Here is a 19,394-nt window from a genome sequence, read left to right as displayed (position 1 = left end):
GCATTTCTTTCAACATGTATGTATTTACACTATTTTAGAATGTGTGTAAATTTACATAGCATAATTAGCCATGTTATCCAATGCTGATCATTTTAAAATTTTATTTCAATTCAATAGAATAATATAATTAACAAAAATACTGCACATTAACTACATTACTATTTTAAAAGTGCCTGTTAAAATATGTTTATGTACTAATATATGTATATGAAAGTCAATGTCTTTTCATAAAAAGCATGCCACATCAAGATTTATTTATTTCAAACTAAAATTTGGGAAAATATTTTTAAGTTGCACGCAGCTATTAAACATTAAAATCAGTAAGACATGATTTTTATAAACCCTATCTAATAATCATATACTGTGAAAGTTGCAGAGTTTGTCGATAATCTAATGATGCAATGTGAAGTCTTCATAAACACACCAAAAAAACATTGGATTTTTTTTTCAAAATGTTTATTTCTCTTTTGGCTACATTCTCTACAATCGCAGCAGCATTTTAGAGACAAATCACCATAATGTTGAGCTGATAACTGCTTCTGGGATTTATTTGGACAAAAAACAATGAAAGCGGAGATTCTTCCCCTGAAAAGCGAGTCTGGAAGCTTTGATAGTTAGATCACAGTCAGGTCAGCAGCGTTCAGAACGGCTGACCTGACTTAAGTTCCGGGATCAGCGAGGGTTGCTAAGCAACGTGACAGCACATGGTCTGGGCATAAAGGGGTTAAATTATCATGGGCGGGATCCGGCCCACCTTCCGTCTGTTCCATGAATCACGGCTTACAGCAGACACACACACACACACACAACATATCCTCAGTTTCACAACTTAGACAAATTTTCCTATGCTGTGGTTTCCTGTGAAATTGAATTCTTATTTGGTCTGATTTTTAATCTGAATGAAACCACAAGAAAATGAGGCTAGCTGTCTAACAGCATCATCTTACCACAGTGATGTTGATTCAGACAATAGATTCAAGCGATAGTTTACCCAGAAATGAAAATTACATGTCATTCCAAACCTATACAACTTTTAAGTGGACCCCGTTGTATAGAGACAAACCACAGAGACATTTCTCAAAATATCTTCTTTTTTGGTCCACAGAAGTAGAGTCATATAGAGGTTGAGGGTGCACAAAGGGCAGAATTTTCATTTTTAGGGCGAAATATCCTTTTAATGAGAGGAATACAAATGAAATGCCCTCTCATGCTAGATTTACCAAAACTGCATCTCAACATACATTTAAACAGCTCGGTCCCATCTGTCTGGGTCCTAAAGACAAAGAAAAGCCTGTTTTAAGACCAAAGGGATTTTTTCTTTAATAATTTCAATACAATTAAGCAGATTTCCCATAGAGTTCTCATTATCGTAGTGCAAAATACAAGTCAGATTTTTGCAGCACAGTAATGGAACATTTGGTGACTCCATGTGTATAACTCTGAGAAACAAATCTTAAAAGTCCAAAAAAACAGCCCTAATTTAATGTCCTCAAAAAATAATTTATATTTCAGGATAAATCTGACACGCCCACATTTGTATTCTGCATACACACTGACGTCATTCATGTTAAGTTACTGTGAACCAAAATAGACCGAATTTCTGTAACAAACCCTTTGTTCTGTGACCAACGCACACATGGATAATGTTGTAAAATATCCGTTCAAAACACACACGCACATATTCTCTTACAGACACTGTTGTGTCACATTACAACTCATTCTATTGTCAATCACACTACAATTAATCGTCTCTAAATTTCACACTTACACAAAACAAAGCACCCCAACAGAGGCGTGGCTTGGGGAGGATATCAACAAGAAACTAAAATGTTAAAGTCAATCCCCTCTAGAGGAACACTCCCAAATCTACCCCACTTCACAAACCGCCCTGGGTAAAAAAATCCATTTCCAAATGGTTCTATCTCTGACTGACATTTGGATCCACACAGGAAATGACATCGGCCATTCCTGCCCCAATAACAACGGCAGTCACTGTGGCCGGTGTGGGCGTGTCACGTGAGCTGACACTTAGTCCCTCCCCCTTCCTGTCCACGCGCAGGTGGGCGAAGGGAGGGAAATCGCATTCGTAACCGTCAATCATAATCGATCAGCCGACGAGATCAGTAGGAGATGATTCCTGAAGAAGCAGCAGGGCTGGCCGGCATGGCCTGCAGGTTTCCTGACGAATTGGATCGCCTCATGTGCGGCAGAAGGTACGAGTCGCTGCCCAGTTGGTGAACGTCAAAGCGATCTTCCTTCCTGTAAGCCAAACAGCGGCGGATAAACGCCTGCGGAGGACAAAGACGGAACTTAGACAACAAATATTTCCTCATAAACATTTCCACCCTTAACTTTCACTTTGATACAAACCGACCTTAGCTTCATTGCTAGATACGGGTTTGGCAGGAAACTGCACCTCAGTGGCTTTGAGGATGGTGTTCTCCTGAAGTATGTCTTGCTGGGATTGATTATGACCAAACGGCTACGAAACATCAGATCAGATTTAACAGGACATCATTTTCAAATGTGTCTTTATGTCATGTGCAGCGATGGTTTAAAGCGCCTCACCTTGCGTCCATACAGGCACTGGAAGAAGATGACCCCAACGGACCACACGTCTACTTTGTTCGAGATCTTTGGAGGTTCTTTACCAACTACAAAGCACTCTGGTGGCAAATACCTGAAATATTTTAAAAAAAATCTTTATTAGATAAGATGAATTCTATTAGAACTGCCACCGTTAATGTGTTATGTTGTCATATATAATCTTCTCAAATTTATGGCATTTAAATTTATCCCTTTATCAAATGACACAATGTAACACATTTTTTAAAGTTGTTTCGCTTTAATTTTTACCATTTCTTTATGAAGTTTAGCACGTTGAATGCCAAAATTGATGTTTCTATCTACATAACTAACAAAAAACAAAAAAATATTTTCACTCATTTATACATTTCGGTGTAATAACTCTTATGCATAAATACCAAGGTACTGGCTTAAAACTGAGCTCAAAATAACAGTTTTACATAACAGATACTAAAAATGAGTTGTTCAAAACTTCAGAAGTGTATATTTGATAGTTTTTTGTCTTTTATGACTAATACTGTCCTCACGAACCAAGTTCCAGACGTAGTCACCCATCATCGCTTCATTTCACCTTCCCTTTGCTACAGAAATTTCTAGAATTTTCTGACAGTGACAATTGGAAAATATTTTTTAAATATATGTGTAATTTTTACAGTTTTTTATTTGCAATAAACAGATATATCGTAATTAATGATATAAGCTCAACATATACTAAAACATTGATGCTACAAGAAAATAAATATAACCACAATAACTAGCACCACAGAATTGACCATTACAAAGGTTGGGCGAAACAACAATTTGTTACACTGTGTTATCTAATAACATAAGCAGACTGGGGTGTTGGCATTTTTAAATGTAAAAAAATAATTTTTGCTTACTAAATCCCTCACAACTACATGCTACACGATATCTTGGAAAGATTCAAAAAGTTTGACATAGCCATGAGGCATATTTCTGCAACAAAATATTTTGATTAAAGGTCCACTGGTGTGGTTGCAGTGTGGATAGTCTTTTATATACATGTAGGTACCCCTATGGTTTTGTTTGTGGTGTGAATGTGCGTAAATTGTTTTAACTATCAAAATTTGTTCAAAAAAAAAATCTTGATTTCAGCTGGAAAAACTGACCAGTACGTTCCGGCTCCCTGCGAGGTCAGATCCATCCCATCCACTCCGTAACTATCGTCATCCATGATTTTAGACAGACCGAAGTCTGTGATTTTTATCTCGCCGCATGCCGTTCCATCCACCAACAGGATGTTTCCTAAGTTACACAAACACAATACAACATCTTGCTAAGCCTCATATAAATACTCAGAGGAACCTTTGACATCACATTCCCAAACAAAAGCAACGTTGTCGTTTACATTAAATGTTACGCATGTAGATTTGAGTTAGTCTGCCTCGGCGCTCACCTGGTTTCAGGTCGTAATGAATGATGGGAGGTTTGATCTCATTAAGGTATCGGAGAGCGTTGACGATCTGCATGACGATGGACCGAGCCTCTTTCTCAGACATCAGCTTGTGCTGCTTCAGATAGAAATCCAGATCGTTCCCCTCACAGAACTCCAGAACAGTGCAGAATCTACAACGTCAAAAAACCTTTGTACACACCTGTGAAACATGACTCATCAGATTGAAGCGTGTCGCCCTGGAAACTTACGTGTCAGTATCCAGGGAAAAGTAATCGTAGAGTTTGACTATTCTGGGATGGTCGAGCTGTTTGTGGATTCTGTATTCTCTACAGGCATGCCTGCAAGACAAGAGTGAGTCAGTAAAAAAGTATGACGGATTGATATAGATGAATCAGCAAAAATGGCAAGAGAGCAAGAGGGACAGAAAGAGTGAGTGACAACCTTTACATGGACAACAATATTCCAATATTAACACGATAAAGCCATGTACCATTTTAACAGAGCTTTTTGCTAACCTTAATCCATCTAAAGTGATAATAGTAGAAAACACAAATTCAATAAAGATGTGTGGAGTATTCCTATTTTGTCACATTATCAAAGTGCAGTATGGACATGTACACATCTTAATCTCATTTTTTTCGCGGCACTTTGCGCTAGGATACACACGGCGGTGGTCAACCGTTTGACGGTAAACAAAAGAGCGAGGCCTCAAAGCTTGTTTTCCAAATTGCAAACGAGGATATTGTTAATAATGTTATTCCTAGTGAAATTAAAAAGTAAAATGCCTATTTTTTCATGAAATATTGCAGCATTTATTGTAAATAGTTTATCAATGTGGGTCATTCTCTTTTTTAATTCGTGTGCCCTCATAATTTTTCGTTAAATTTCGGAAAATCCACTTTTAAATGTTTATCTGTTTGCAGAAACACCTTGTAATTATAAAGATCCATCTATTCTTCTTTTTGTGATCTCCTTTAAACCACAACAGTGACACAAAACAGGCTGTTGGGGATCCCCTTACAATCTGATGTCACATTGATTTACGCCTGCCCATGACCGCTCACAGACTCCTACTAATAAGGACTTCGGTCCACCTTCAGCCAGAGACACGCACGCTGTCAGCCATTTTTAGGCAAGAGCAGATGTAGCCACTAGCCAGCGACAAAAATATCTAAGAAACAACAAATGTGTGCTGTTGTTGGATGTAAAAATGGAACATAAAAGAAGCCGGGAGAAGAACTTTCCTACGAGCCCGATGATGACTTGGCGTTCGAGAAGAATTTACTTTTTTCGGATCGACAAACCTTCACCATTCCGTATTTCTGGTCCGGAAAGAATAAGAGAGACTTGCCAGGAGTCGTTGGAAATGTCTCCGCAGGGGCATTTGAATCACACTGACCGCGAGTCAGAGCTCCCGGTAGCTGTAAAGGTTGAAAAATCTAAGCTCCGGGACCCAGTGGTCTGTCAGTATAGCATGGGTTTCGCCCCCCAAAAAAAAGGTTCTCAATAGTGGATCAGTTCCAGCTGTTCGTGATCAAGCTTCATCTCCGGAAGAAGTATAACACATCGCTTTTAAAAGACTGAAACTTTACATTTGTCCAAAGACAGGTGTTATGACGTAACTTTAGTGGTAAAACGCATCGCGTCCATCGGTTCAGAAGACTTGTGACCGATGTCATTTCTTTAAAGCTTATTCATTACAAAGAAATAAAGTTAAAGCAGTGTCTTTCTCGGTGAGTTCAGTGTTTTCTTGAATGTCCTAAGTGCGACAATACTTATAGAGGACAGAAACAGAGTTCGCATTTGTAAGATTTGTATAGATCTTTAGACCATGTGTATGTCTGTTAGTAATATGCTGCAGATGATTAATCAATAATGGCCAACATATCAAACAGCATATGTTGTTCCATCTATGTTTTTGTCTTCTCCATTTAATTCGTATTTATGAACAAGGCATTAAAGTGATTTTTATTGCAGTTAGTGTATGGTATTGGTTGGATTGATGTACAGACGTTATTGCGTTTTCCGCCATTTTTCTTTTTTTTGTCATCCAAAGCACACGTGTAAGCACTCCAAGTCATATTTTGCATATGGGGAGGGGAGCAGAAGCTCATTTGCATTTAAAGAGACACACACAAAAACGGCACGTTTTCCATTTCAGCCACAAATGGCCATGTTCAACATATTGCAATGAATGATATGTGGTGTATTTTGAGCTGATTATGAGACATTCTGTGGATACCACTGACTATTTTAACATTGCAGAAAACACCTGGATTTGCGGCCCTTTAAAATCTGAAAATCCACTTTCTTCCTGTAATGACTATCCATCTCAAATGAAGTAAATTAGACGGCTTGGGCGAGGCAACTGTTAACTCCTCCCCTTCAACTGTCAGTCTGCATCCAGTTCCATTACAAAATGCAATGGCTAGTTTTATACATTACAAGTAAAACGTTAACATGAAATGTATATTCTTAAAGCAAATCATGTAAACAAATGATTTAGTCACCAAATAATTAGATTACTAATGTGCATGTAAATGTAGTCAGTGTCTAAAGAGAGGGAGAGAATGAGAGAAAGGTGAGTGACTGACATACTTGTGATAATTTTCTTTCTTCTCTTCTCTCCAGTTCTTATTAAGCTGGTGGATTTTCACAGCAGTGTATCGCTGCTCAAACAGGTCAAACGCCTAAAGACACAAGCGCAACCATTAATGACATTCTTTTGAAGATGCTTTTATCCAAAGTGACTCAAGGTGCATTGCAGATATATAGTTTATTAGCTTGTGTGTTCTCTGGAACACGACTTCAAAACCTGAGGGGATGTTATTCATATTTGGTGTCGACTTAACGTGCATAAACGAGCATCATCAGACACCCCTGTGATAAATGTAACTGTTCATAAAAGTATATTAGAATAAATAATATACAATAACAAATACCTTATAAACTTCACTGAAACCTCCTCTGCCCAGCAGGTGTAAGAGAAGATATCTTTCATTAAGAGTTGGATGGTCTTTGAACCTACAAACACACAAACATCAACACATCAGAAATAGTCACAACTCATGTGCCTATATTATCAGACTCAGTTATTGGCGTGTGGTCATGTCAACTGAATGAATGAATGAGGCATTTATATTGCGGTTTATTGTGTGTTGCTGTACAATTACAAGAAGAGGGTGGGACTTACTGAGAACTGTCCTCATTGTTGATTCTTTTTAGTTCTCGAATGTGAAGATTCCTCACACGCTCCAACCTCTCCAGCTCCGCCTGGATCTCCGCCTCCTCCTGAACACACAAACGCACGCAAACAAACACACATGGACTTCAGCACACATCAACATACTCATATGCTAAACAAATAATGCAGAACATTTCAGATCTCCCAAACAATAAATGGACAAAGAGAGTATTTTATAGCGTCATGAAATATATGTGTGTGTGTGTTAAAAGGGACTGACCTTTTTTAGATGACCTAATCTCAGTTTGAAAATTTCCTCCTGCTCATGATATTCTGCCACAGTCAACCTGCACAAGCCATACAGAAGAATTACATTCAACAGTCTGTGGTTCATCTGAACTAGGAACTTCAAGACGCATTTTAAAATGTTTCACTATTTTTACCCTGACGTGCTGAACGTAACGTTCAGGTTTAAAATGTGTACTAGGGAAGGCGACAGCTAGACACGTCCATCTACTAACGTGTATTAGCATTACACTCATTACAATTAAAAAAAACAGGTGAACTGAAACGTAATTCAAATAGGCAATAGAATAAATACTTGAAATAACTTTATTACATCCCCTTCTAGAATACTAGTTTATGATTTGTTGATTTGTATTTAGTTAAAGGAGTAGTTCACTTTAAAATGAAAATGTCATGATTATTCATAAGGCACAGTCCAAGCCATATATTTATGTTTAAAAAGTATACAATTCTTTCATTGTTTTGGAAAATGACTAATGGGGACCTTAACAAACAGTCCCCCGTTTAAGTGCATTATGTGGAGAAGAACCCTGGAAAGCTTTCCTCAAAAGCCTCAATTCGTTTTCGAAAGAAAATCACACGGATGACTTGTTCGACATGCGAATTATTATGAAATTTTCATTTCAAAGTGAACTACTCCTTTAATGCAGGACACATAATGTACAGTCAGCGGGGTCATAATCAGAAAACAAATCCGTTCAGGGTAATACAAGACTTCTCCGCTCTGTGTCAGGCTCCTGATCACACTTTGCCTGTGTCTATTTCTGATAATGACTGTGCATTTTCTCTTACGTAAGCTGGAACTGCACAAAATGATCACCGCCCTCACAAAAGACCCAAAGATTATGCATCATAACCGGAACAAAGCTTACCTCAGACAACTAGAAGTCTGAAATTGTCTTGAAATTTATCTTTCAACTCTTTTTTTGCTGTTAGATTTTTCAGAGATTTCTCATAGAAAATCTTACTATGCTCCAATTTAAAAGCAAACTAAAGCATAGAATGTTAACATCGTGCCAAAATGACCGCCAAGGTATGTAAAAACAGAACGCGTGTGTGTGTTTAGATGCAAGTGCAAGTTTCTCACAGCGTGGGCAGGGTGGGTTTGAGGAAGGGGTCGTTGTCCGCCCCATTGACAGCTTTGGTCTTTCTCTGTTTGGACTCATTGGGCGTTGGGCTCTGGGTGTAGGGCGTACTGGGTGGTTTACGCTTGGCCAGAAGTTTCCTCTGCCTCTCGATCTCTTCCCTCTGCTGGTTAATCCACTCCTGCTGCCTGTTCAAATTCGAAGCCGTGATTAGGGTTGTCACAATTATTAAATAATTGTCTCATCGCAATTATTACAGATAAACACAATTATTGTTAATCCTTTGAAAACAGTATCTGCTGCATTTTACATCCACTGTCCTTGATCTGCACTCACTGTTGCATTCAGATGACATTTCTGCCCAATTTGAGTTGTATTAGCCTTGTATTTTTTTGTTATTGTCGATTTGTTTATCTTCCTGACTTGCTGCATCTACATAGCAAGACCCTCAAATTTCAGTGCTTAAGACTCAAGTCTTGTTAAGGTCACTCTACAGTAAAAAAAGTTTTACAAACTTTTCACTTTTCTAAAGTATATATTTTCTTCACTGAATAAATTAATTGTCATTAATAGTTTTATTGTAAAAGCCTTACAACAGGCAATTAATCAGCCAAATTTCTGAATCGTGACAGCATTTTCTATGATGCCCAAGCAAGTTTTATTAATCGTAATGAATGTAATGAACGTAATGAATTTATTAACCTGTAGGCCATTTGAAAGGTACTGGCAGATGTGTTTCTTCAAATTAAATCAATCTTAATTTCAATATCTTGTATGTGTGTGTGTGTGTGTGTGTGTGCGTGCGTGCGTGCAAACATTTTTTGGAATTTTTTACAGAGGATATCAATCAATTATTTGTTGTCATTTTTGGGTTATTTTAAAACATCTAGTAGAACTTCTAAATGTTTTTTTAATTTTACTCTGTTTAATAACAACGTATAATGCACTAATCAGGATGTGTTACGGTAATGGGAAGCAAGAAAATACATAAATGATTCATTCCTATGTTAGAAATATGCATTGTGCAAAGTAAAAAAAACAATTGCGTTTATTATAATCACTTTTTTGTGTTACTGAATTTATGTTTTATAATTAAAATCTTTACTGACATGATGTTTCAGTGTTTTCTTGAGAATGTCCCAATCACATTCCTAAATACCATGCTGAAATTGAACCCTACCATAATAGATATTAAGTACACTTATCAGTATTTACTAAAACATTTCAATAGCAGTACATACTACAGAATATATAAACAAAATTTGATAATTTTCATAATATAACAAAATATAGTAAACGTCTTCTTCTGTTATCATATTTCTATTATGATATTTACTACTATATTATATTATCATAACATTAGTAAATAGTAGAGTATACTATTTTTGTCATGTGGGATATCTGACAATTTAAAACAATACAACAGATCTACACATGAAAATACCAGACCTGACATACATGAACTGTGTAGTTTGTGAACCACCGGCACCAAAAAATAGCAAACATAACGCGATTGTGACAACGTACTTGACCAGGTTCTGAAAAGCGTATCCGTCCGTCCACTGTTCAGAGTAAGATGCTCCGTGTCGAACTGTCGTGAAGTGTCCCAAACGCAAGCGGTCCTGCATGCTCTTCTTACGGCACGACTGCTTCTCTTGCGTGCTCTAAGAAGACGAGAAGAGACCCCAGACACATGACATCTCCTAGCCAATGAGAAGCAAGCATCCGAGAGCGCACCGAACACGTCTTACCTTCTCGATGAGCAGCTTTTTACTCATTGTAGTGCATTTGTTCAGACGCTCCTTGAAACGTTCCAACAGCTTCTGCTGCTCATCTATCTGTCTACGGAGGTCGCAGTTTGCCTGCGTAGAGACAACGCAAACCACTTCATGACTCCTGCACAATTCACATACAAAAGGATAAGAGTTCTTTGGCACTCACCCTGAGCAGATCATCTATCCTTCCTTCTTTCTTCTCAAGGTCGAGATTCTTATTGCTCTCAAGTGCAGCCAGTTTCAACAGTGTCAGATCCGTCTGGGACTAGACCGGCAAGAGATGACCAAATAAAGGGAGAAAATTGAAGAGGGAACAACACTAACATCTCAATTCATGTGATATAACACAATATATAAGACAATCATCTTAACAAGGAGCTCCTGTTTTTACATTTTTAATAATCCATGCAGGGTACCGTTAAGTGTCAATGTCTGCAGTGCACGTTTACCAGCGTCTGAATGTGCATCACATGTATGTTTTTACAGTGTCATGCACATGTTTGAAAGCAAGCGTTACCTGCACACTTTTGCTGCTCAGGTGTTTTGGATTCATAGTGTGGTCTGTGAAACACAGGCTGGTGGGTGAAGAGCTGTTCTGTCTCACCTGCTGAGTGATAAACACCATCATGAGGAACTCAATAGTGAGAATGGTTTAAAAACATTATCAATACCCTCCCCGAATATCAAACACGAGCCCTTACAATTGCCCCAGGTGCAGAATGAGAGTTCTGCGGTGAGCGCAGGATCGGAGGGAGACCCCTGACGGGACTAGATCCGTTTCCTCCCTGGAACTACAGGAAGAGATATGATGTTCTTTTGAATGCGTGTTTTTCTCCAGAAACATACTAACAGGAAGTGATGTCATCACAACATGATTTTGATAGCAGGCTTCCTGACATCTGACAGAGGGGACTAAAGGACAACTCATCCGCTTTAAATTTTACTCACATCAAAATAATCGCTGATCTTGGGCCCTCGGCCGGAAGACTTGCCTGAAAAAAAAAAAAAATTCAGTGTGTAAAATCACATTTCTCACACATCACTTTCATCCTCAACATTAAATACTGAAGCTAAAGAGCAAGACAAACTTCAATTTTTACCAAGTCTTTCCATCAACTATTGGTGTAAGTCCTTGATGCCAATGCACAGGAAGTAAGCGTTACCTTGACTGCTCTCTGATTGGTTATCAACCTTCCTCTTTCGTCCTCTGGATGACTCGGAGTGCTTCTTCTCTGGAGTCTTTAGATAAAAGGACAAAGCAGTCATATCTTAATCAATATGTGTGTGTATAAGATCAATATAATCTATTTTAATCTTGCAATTCCAATTAAAGTTGAATTCAGTTAATAGCCGGTCAAATGAAACCCATCACACTTGACTTTTTTGATAACACTTTTCCTTTTTCCCGGAAATCAGAGCCAGGTATATTTTAATAAATAGAAATAAACACTACATATATAAGATTCACAGAAAAAAAACACATTGGCATCAGTGTGACTGAATATAGACTGAATTTTTATTCAACATTCCTTTCAACTCTTCTTTGATAAGACACATACACACGGCCATCTTACAGAATATGCAGGAGATCCTCCTTTCTTCATATCCGAGCTCTGAAAAAAGAACTTCATATTTTAAACACATCGGCATCTGAAATGGACACACACAGCGTAACTTGCAATATGTCATATTCACCTCTGACTCCTTGTCACTGGACGACCCCAGGCTGCCAAAACTGTGACTGGAACATTCATTATGGTTCAAGCCCTACAAAGAAAAATCAGATCAGCAGATAAGGCTGGGCGGTATAGCCAATGTTTATGATATTTTTGCAATACTCCAGCTAATGATCGTAACCATTTTAACACGTTTTCAGATATAAACTTCAGTGTCAAAACGTTTGACTCACTACAGTATCACCCAGCTCTTATGTACATACAAAGAAAGAACATAGACGTGTATGTTTGTGCATTACTTTAGCTCCACCACTCGTGCTCCCTTGGCTGCCTCCAGTGTTCCCACTAACAGCGCCGATGAAACGTGCTTCCAAGAGCTCCTGCCGCCTCGGATCCAGAGAATGCAGTTCATCCATACCTGCACCACACACACAAACACACTTCAATCTCAACACGCATCACACACGGCTTCAGCAGGGGTGTGGTCATGATGATGTCATCACCCAGGAATCTTATGCTATTACACTTTATACCACCGCAGAGAGCTAAAAGTATCTACTCGCATTACTGCTTTAAAGAGGGCACTATTAATATTTTTATATCGTATTTTTTTCTCAGAGTTTGTCTTCCCCCCTTTTTCATATTGACAATAGTATACCTCACAGAAGACGGGTGGCTGCCATTATTGAGATCACATGACCTTCTGAATGCTTGTTATGTAATAAAACAGTTTTTCTAAACACATTTTTATTCAAGTGACACAACAGGTCTAGAACAATGTTCCTTAAATAGTTTTAATCGATTTTACAAAGCAGTAAAGCAATACAATCGTTGTAAATTAAAGAGTATTCATATTCTGTTGTGTCTGATTAGGTAATGTTTATTTATAATTTAATATCATTTCAGGTCTGACTAACTACAGGCTTTAACCATTTTTAATTTTTCCATTTGGTTTTAAAAAATCTTTTTCAAACTCCATCCCTAAGTACAGCAGGATGAGGTCAGAAACAGGAAGTACTATTAGACATTTCCTTTTCACAGTTTAACTCCAACCCAATTTTTAGTCTTTAAAAGCCCAGGTTGACAAAATGTCTACTATTTTATAGATTTTTTTACAAATAATAAAAACACATTTAACTGTACATGCAACATTAAAGATTACATTTGGTCCAAAATGCAACAATCTTAGCAAACCAATTCAAGTCAGAATACTGATGAATGACAAGTGAAATTTCACTCACTTCCCATTTAACTTCTATTATATGAAGCCACAACCCATACGGATGCAACAGCTACGCGTTCGGTTTGTTCAGCTGAGTAATAGTCTCTCCAGCGGATAACAGCTACCGGTTAATAACAGCATGAATCATCATTTCCAAACCTGTCTAAAACCGTCGTCTGGCCTTCGAAGACCATCACAGTTACAGTGAGTAGACAAAACAGTCCAAGTTCACTTCTGCTTCCTTACTTTAAACAACAGCAAATGTTATGAGTCCCGCACCACTGCCATCATCATGAGGCTTGTGCCAGAAAGAGCCCAAAGCCAAAAGGATCCCAAGATGGTGGATAGGAGGAGAATCATGAAGGTCAACAGGGCAGGAAGAGCAAAGCTGAGCAGACAAAGGACACACATGATAAATCAAAATATCAGGAATTAATAAAACGCTACAAAAGCCATGTCTGCCATGAAACCCAGCTACAAAAAACTCCAATTCACTAGGTGGTGGTAATGCTACAGAAACTGGTTTGCAAACAGCAAATACACAACACGAGAAGCTTACGCTACAGAATCTTGTGAAAACCGAAGCCACTAGATTGTAAATCCTACAACCTTCAGCCAAAAAAGCGTAACGGCTAAGGCCCTGGCTTCAACGGAGCCGGGAAAGGAGACCAGTGCTGTGTTTGAAACCGTTCCCTCGCTCACTCCTTCACTATTCCCTATGTAGCGTATGACATTTGAGTCCACTATATGGGGAAAAAGTGAATGAAAATGAGTGAACGATTTCCGACACTGGCGTAATACCTGCGTCTGACACTACTGTCGCGGACATTCGACATTACAGTTATCTCACACCTGTGTGGGTTCATGGATTGCTTGAAGCTAATTTTCACATTTTTTGTCACGTTTTTGTATTCGCTTTTAATAAAGAGAACAAAATCATAATCAGAGTTTATTGTGGGTAAAAAGAGTGTGAACGAATGTAGGGATCGAAGTTGTTCACATTACAAAATGGCAGAAACACAAAATTTACTGCACTATATAGGAGACAGGGGGCAGTTTCAGACACAGCCAGGATGTTAGTTTTTTGAATGAATGTCAATGGGTTTTGTTAGCCGTGATGGGTTCTCCAATTGAAAGTATTACAGACCCTCCCATCTCCCTAAAATAAGAGTATCTCTGTGAAAACGCTCAAGACCCTTTGACAGACACTATGAAATACACAAAATCATCTGATAAATATTGTTTGATTTTTGCAAAAACCTATCACTTCACTCCATAAAACCTTAATATATTGTCAGAAGCAGAAGTCATACTTTTGTGCTTCCTGCACCTTTCTTTTTGACTCTCCAAGTAACAGCGCCTGCACTTTTTATGAATCGCCATTCACCAAGTATTCCGCAACATTGTTTCCGTAATGTTCTACTGAAGAAAAGCGTCACCTTGAATTTTCTGAGTAGGCTTGTGCCGGTAGTACATTTTTATGTGGCGGCAATTGATGAAGTGTTTATTACGGTACTAGATTGTAGTATCATGCTGATAAAATACATTACAAAAACATAAGCCAATATCAGTGTTATAGTGTCAAAAACAGGTTTTATAACTTTTTCAAATATCAACCAATAATAAGAAAATAAATAGAAAGTACAGGTTATTGATCATTTGTCAGGTGTTTAATTAAATATGATAAAACATCTTTACTCCATACTAGATTTTTGTAAGTGAAAACGTGGAATGGTGATGATTAAGCTAAAGATGCTCACTTTACTTGCTGTACAATAGTGTAGTTAACATATATAGTCAAATACATATTAATTATGTAAAATAATGGCAGGATATTTTAAATCCTCTGCTTATCGGCTAGCTTAGTCTTATTTGATTGGTCAGATGGTCTAGTCTGCTGTGATTGGTCTACAGCAAATGAGGCTCACAAGCTGAAGTGTTTGGGGGAAAAGAGTGACGTTTTCGGAGGTAGTCCTAGCAAAAAGTAGGCGGGGACTATATGTAGTGACGTAAATCTGCGGCGGTTGGAAAATCTGACTAGGGAAGACTCGTTTGTGTGATTCAAGCAAATTACTTTGTTATTCATTTACCTTCGGATTTACAACTCGGCAGACTCCTTAGTTTTAAACACGCCGACATTAAACACTGCATGAAATGTCATTTTCATGATCTAATGTTATGTACTCTTTCACAATTCCATTTGAAACAAACAAACAAACAAACCTACCTTGGCTTTCCTGTTCAGACTGCCATAAAAACATAACTTTTTCCTACTCGTTGATGGGAGACTAACATTGATATTGTCCAGATTAAGACGTGTACTGCTGCACGAATGAATAGATGCCTCTTTCTGCAAATCCTAAATGTGCTCCGACATTAAGCAAGCTGGTCATAACCAGTTTTGATTTTATGTATCTGCTCATTTCTCAACAAGATCCATTGTAGAGCCTGCAGAATAACCTGGGTATTGCTGTGCTGGCCCGCGCTAGAACGCACCAAGGAAACGTATGCCAACAATTTCTGCGTTAATGTAAAATCTTTAAAAATCGGCAAAAGAAAATCGACATCGACAACTGTAAGGCTAGAAATAGCAATCCTTATCGCAACTGTTAATTTTATTACACTTATATTTGACATAGTGACTGGCACTAACACCTTTATGGCACTTTACCACCGCAGTGAACCTAATCCTGAGTAAATAAACAACAAATGTTCCTTTTTGGGCGAACTGACACTGTCCCTTTAAGGACACCAGGCTCAATTACCAGACCACGATCAGACATTTCTTTGGGGTTTTATATATTCAGTAACAACTGAATAAAGCAAAACAAGAATAAAACAAGTGTCGAGATCGAGACACGTTTTTACACTTGAACTGTTCTACAAACTTTCTCAAAATACACTCAATGAATGACACTCAACTTTTCTTAGTCCCTTATTGGACAATTCTCTCAGAAAAGCACGCCCACACGTCAACCTGCCAGAGCCAGAAGAAAGAGCATGCCCACACATCAACCAGCTGGAGCAAGTAAGAGAGGGCACAGCTCAGCTGTGTTTGTTAGCTCACTGCATTTCGGTGATGAATGCTAAATAAAATGGTGGATATAATGCTGGACTTGTTTGAAAGTGAAGATTCCCAGCGTTAAAAGATGCAGGACATGAACCGCATGTGGCAAGTGAAACGGAGTCATTTGTCTGTTATTTTTTGCCAATGGGTCCGCATTTTACAAAATTTCGAATTTATATTTAACAATAAGCAGCAGTTACGGGCATGCTATCAATCTCGGGATAGCAGAGGCTGTTAAGGATCCATTCTTTGTAGACTTGTCAGCCCACAGAAACAAGCCTGCATTTAGAGGCTCCCTTTGAAGCAACCTTTGAAATAACACAGCCTTACGACCTTTAAGTCGCGCTGCTGTGATGCAATCGGTTTTGAAATGCAGCCTTCGAAGCACGCAGCCCCCGAATTGGGACACAGCTCACGTGTGCAAATGGTACTTCTTCTCTGGCTTTCAGATGTGGCGGCGTTTAACCGCAATTCATTGAGAAACTGAGCATAAGAAGAATTGCACGATATATCGTCACAGCCCTAATATAAATTATATAAAAATGCGTTTGTTTCTTGAATATATACATGCATGTGTGCGTATTTATATATACATAATTATTATACACTAGGGCTGATATGTGATCATATATCGCCGATGTCTCGCAAATATTCCGATGTCGATTACAACAGATAGATACCAGACGATAATTGATAATAATGGAAAATACGCGTTATCATGCGATGTAGGCTTAAGCGTGAACGATAATGTTCATATGCACAGGCATAGTAACAGTAACAGTGACAGAACTTTGGAAACGCTGTTTTGTCGGGTCAGTTGAATTCTGCGGTCGCTGCACAGATACAAACCAAGAGAAAGACGAGCTGCGTCAGCAAAGCAAAACTTCATGCTTGCGAGGCTGTACCGGTGTTCAAATTGTCTTACCCTGTCAGATATTCCTACCGCAGGGCAAAGTTTTATTTAATCTAAACCACATTGACAAAATAAATTGACAGCGTAAATACCCTGTCAGATTATCCTACCAGCATAAAGGAAACATGTAGGATTCATTTAGTGTGTGTGCACGCGTGCGTGTTTGTTTGTCACGAATTCCCTACCGGTCCGTATCCGCAAATTCATCAACTGCGCAACGTTGCATGAAGTTAAACACACCCGATATTATCGGACATCGCAATGACTTTTAAGTCGATTATCGATAACACATCACCCTATTATACACAGTGCACAAACATAACATATGTAAACAAAAACTTTTATTCTGCAAACGATTTGTCCCGATTAATCGGTATGCAGCATCATAATAAAGAGATTTATATCGGCTAAAAGCTTGCAAGGTTGTTAATTTATTAGTAATACACATGATATGACAGAGCATACACGTGTTAACGTAAATAACGTGTCATGTATCACAGGAAATAATTGATTCCTAAGAGAACACATCACAAACGTACATTTTGCCAAACAAAAAGACTGCATTGAAATCAAGTGTTTATTAAATAGTCAACTGCTTATTAAACCCAATGTCACAAGTCTCCATTTCATTACCACCCCCCTTTATCTCAAATGATGCCAGCCAGGGACAAAATGACACGTGTGACTGCAAAAACACACATTTTTAACTTCAACTAGACTACAAACTTCTTCTCTTGTTTTGCATGAAGATACAGCACCTATAATGCATGCACGTGTGACAAGTGAACACCAGGCATTACGTCCTTGAACCTAGTAATCTGCCTACCTAGGCAGCATTTTCAAGTGTTGACTGTGAGTGACAAACACTGTCAACAACAAAAACACCAACTCATGTTTTTCAGCCGTGTCTCAATTCAGCGTCCTGCCCACCCAGACAGCATTTCGAGTCGCTGCTCATCATCTCGCGGGTCCTTTTGTCTCACAACCAAGTGAACTGCCTTCCTACACGCAGACTGCGTTGTGGGCATCACAAAAGTGCGCAAAACTCGGTCTAGTCTAGGTAGACACCTCACTAGATTTTGAAACACAGCCAACGACCGACTCCCCCTATTTGGTGACCACGGGCATCCTCGAGTGAAAATTTCCATGCAACCGTTTAAAAAAGTAACTGATGTATATTCCAACTCCTCTAAAAACAGCATCTCGCCTCTTGGTCTCGATGCATGTTTATAAAAACACATCAGCCAGACGGGAGATCTGCGGCCTCCGACACGACTGCTTCGATTAAAGCCCAGATTTATATCAAATAACACCTCAATCTGAGCCAATCTCGATTTATTCCGCACGTACACACTCAGAATTCGTACGTTCGCCCGGTTTACCTTCTTTCTGTCTCGACGGAGCGCAGATATTGAGCGGAGAAACCGAGCCCGGGGTCGGAGATCCAGTCGCGAACTGAGAGCAAGATGGCGCTCCGTCCAAACTTCCAGTGCTGTTGCTGTTACTTTGGACACTCATGAAGATACTTTCCACCGCGAAGCGACATCCGAGCACATCGCACACAAAAGATGGATATAAAACAAGATCTGCGTGCGTTTAATGCATCGTGCACGTCGATGCAACAGCTCATATTTTGAGCTCCGCACTGCGCACCGAGGAATCTTCGCTGTAGATGTGTGTCTGCATGCATGTAACCTTTGCAACTGGCGTCACGCATCGGCTGTGCACACGGTCACACACACACACACACACACACACACACACTTCACTATCGCGAGGTTCATGCACCAATGCCATGGATGCCATGAGACGACAAAGACAAGAAAGCGGACACACATGCACACACACAAACCAGCTTAAAACTTTACGCCATGTTTGATGCTTCGACCGCAAGAGATGAAAGTGTCACGTTGTGTCATGAAATGAAATGTACATCAGCATGAATCATAGAAATGCGTTTAGATTCGTCCTCAAAGTGTCTCGAGAAAAACATCTTCTGTGAAACGCAATTTATAATGCTTATTTTGGAAGGATGTTGTATTTGGGAGTGATAGAATTGGGGAAATACGTTTGGCATATGTGTGGATATCACATATTGGCCTATTGTTAGTTGTTATGGCTACAAATGTAACTACAACTGTTTACACAATAACGTGCATTTCC

General features: G+C 38.9%; 1 protein-coding gene across 5 annotated transcripts; it reads right to left on the bottom strand.

Annotated features, from left to right (window-relative positions):
- Positions 1 to 446: 446 nt before the first annotated feature.
- tlk1b (tousled-like kinase 1b) lies at positions 447 to 19,100 on the bottom strand. 5 transcript variants are annotated; one of them, XM_056750496.1, is made up of 23 exons: positions 18,614 to 18,747; positions 13,498 to 13,639; positions 12,329 to 12,447; positions 12,049 to 12,120; positions 11,913 to 11,966; positions 11,517 to 11,592; positions 11,302 to 11,345; positions 11,055 to 11,144; positions 10,871 to 10,960; positions 10,520 to 10,618; positions 10,330 to 10,440; positions 10,106 to 10,242; positions 8,581 to 8,766; positions 7,468 to 7,534; positions 7,197 to 7,294; positions 6,946 to 7,027; positions 6,602 to 6,693; positions 4,252 to 4,341; positions 4,004 to 4,173; positions 3,717 to 3,852; positions 2,569 to 2,680; positions 2,375 to 2,482; positions 447 to 2,288 (listed from the first exon to the last, which is right to left on the bottom strand). In XM_056750496.1, the coding sequence occupies exons 3-23, from the start codon at positions 12,443 to 12,445 to the stop codon at positions 2,121 to 2,123; spliced, it is 2,199 nt and encodes a 732-aa protein (XP_056606474.1). In that variant the 5' UTR covers positions 12,446 to 12,447; positions 13,498 to 13,639; positions 18,614 to 18,747; the 3' UTR covers positions 447 to 2,120. The 5 variants fall into 5 exon arrangements, with proteins under 5 accessions (XP_056606474.1, XP_056606469.1, XP_056606470.1 ...); XM_056750491.1 differs by lacking the exon at positions 13,498 to 13,639 and having other exon boundaries at positions 18,614 to 19,100; XM_056750492.1 differs by lacking the exon at positions 13,498 to 13,639 and having other exon boundaries at positions 10,871 to 10,957; positions 18,614 to 19,100.
- Between the last annotated feature and the right edge of the window lie 294 nt (positions 19,101 to 19,394).

This window comes from Triplophysa dalaica, chromosome 6 (genome assembly GCF_015846415.1).
Source record: "Triplophysa dalaica isolate WHDGS20190420 chromosome 6, ASM1584641v1, whole genome shotgun sequence".
In the NCBI taxonomy this organism is placed as follows: Eukaryota; Metazoa; Chordata; class Actinopteri; order Cypriniformes; family Nemacheilidae; genus Triplophysa; species Triplophysa dalaica.
This window is presented reverse-complemented; position numbering and strand designations above follow the sequence as displayed.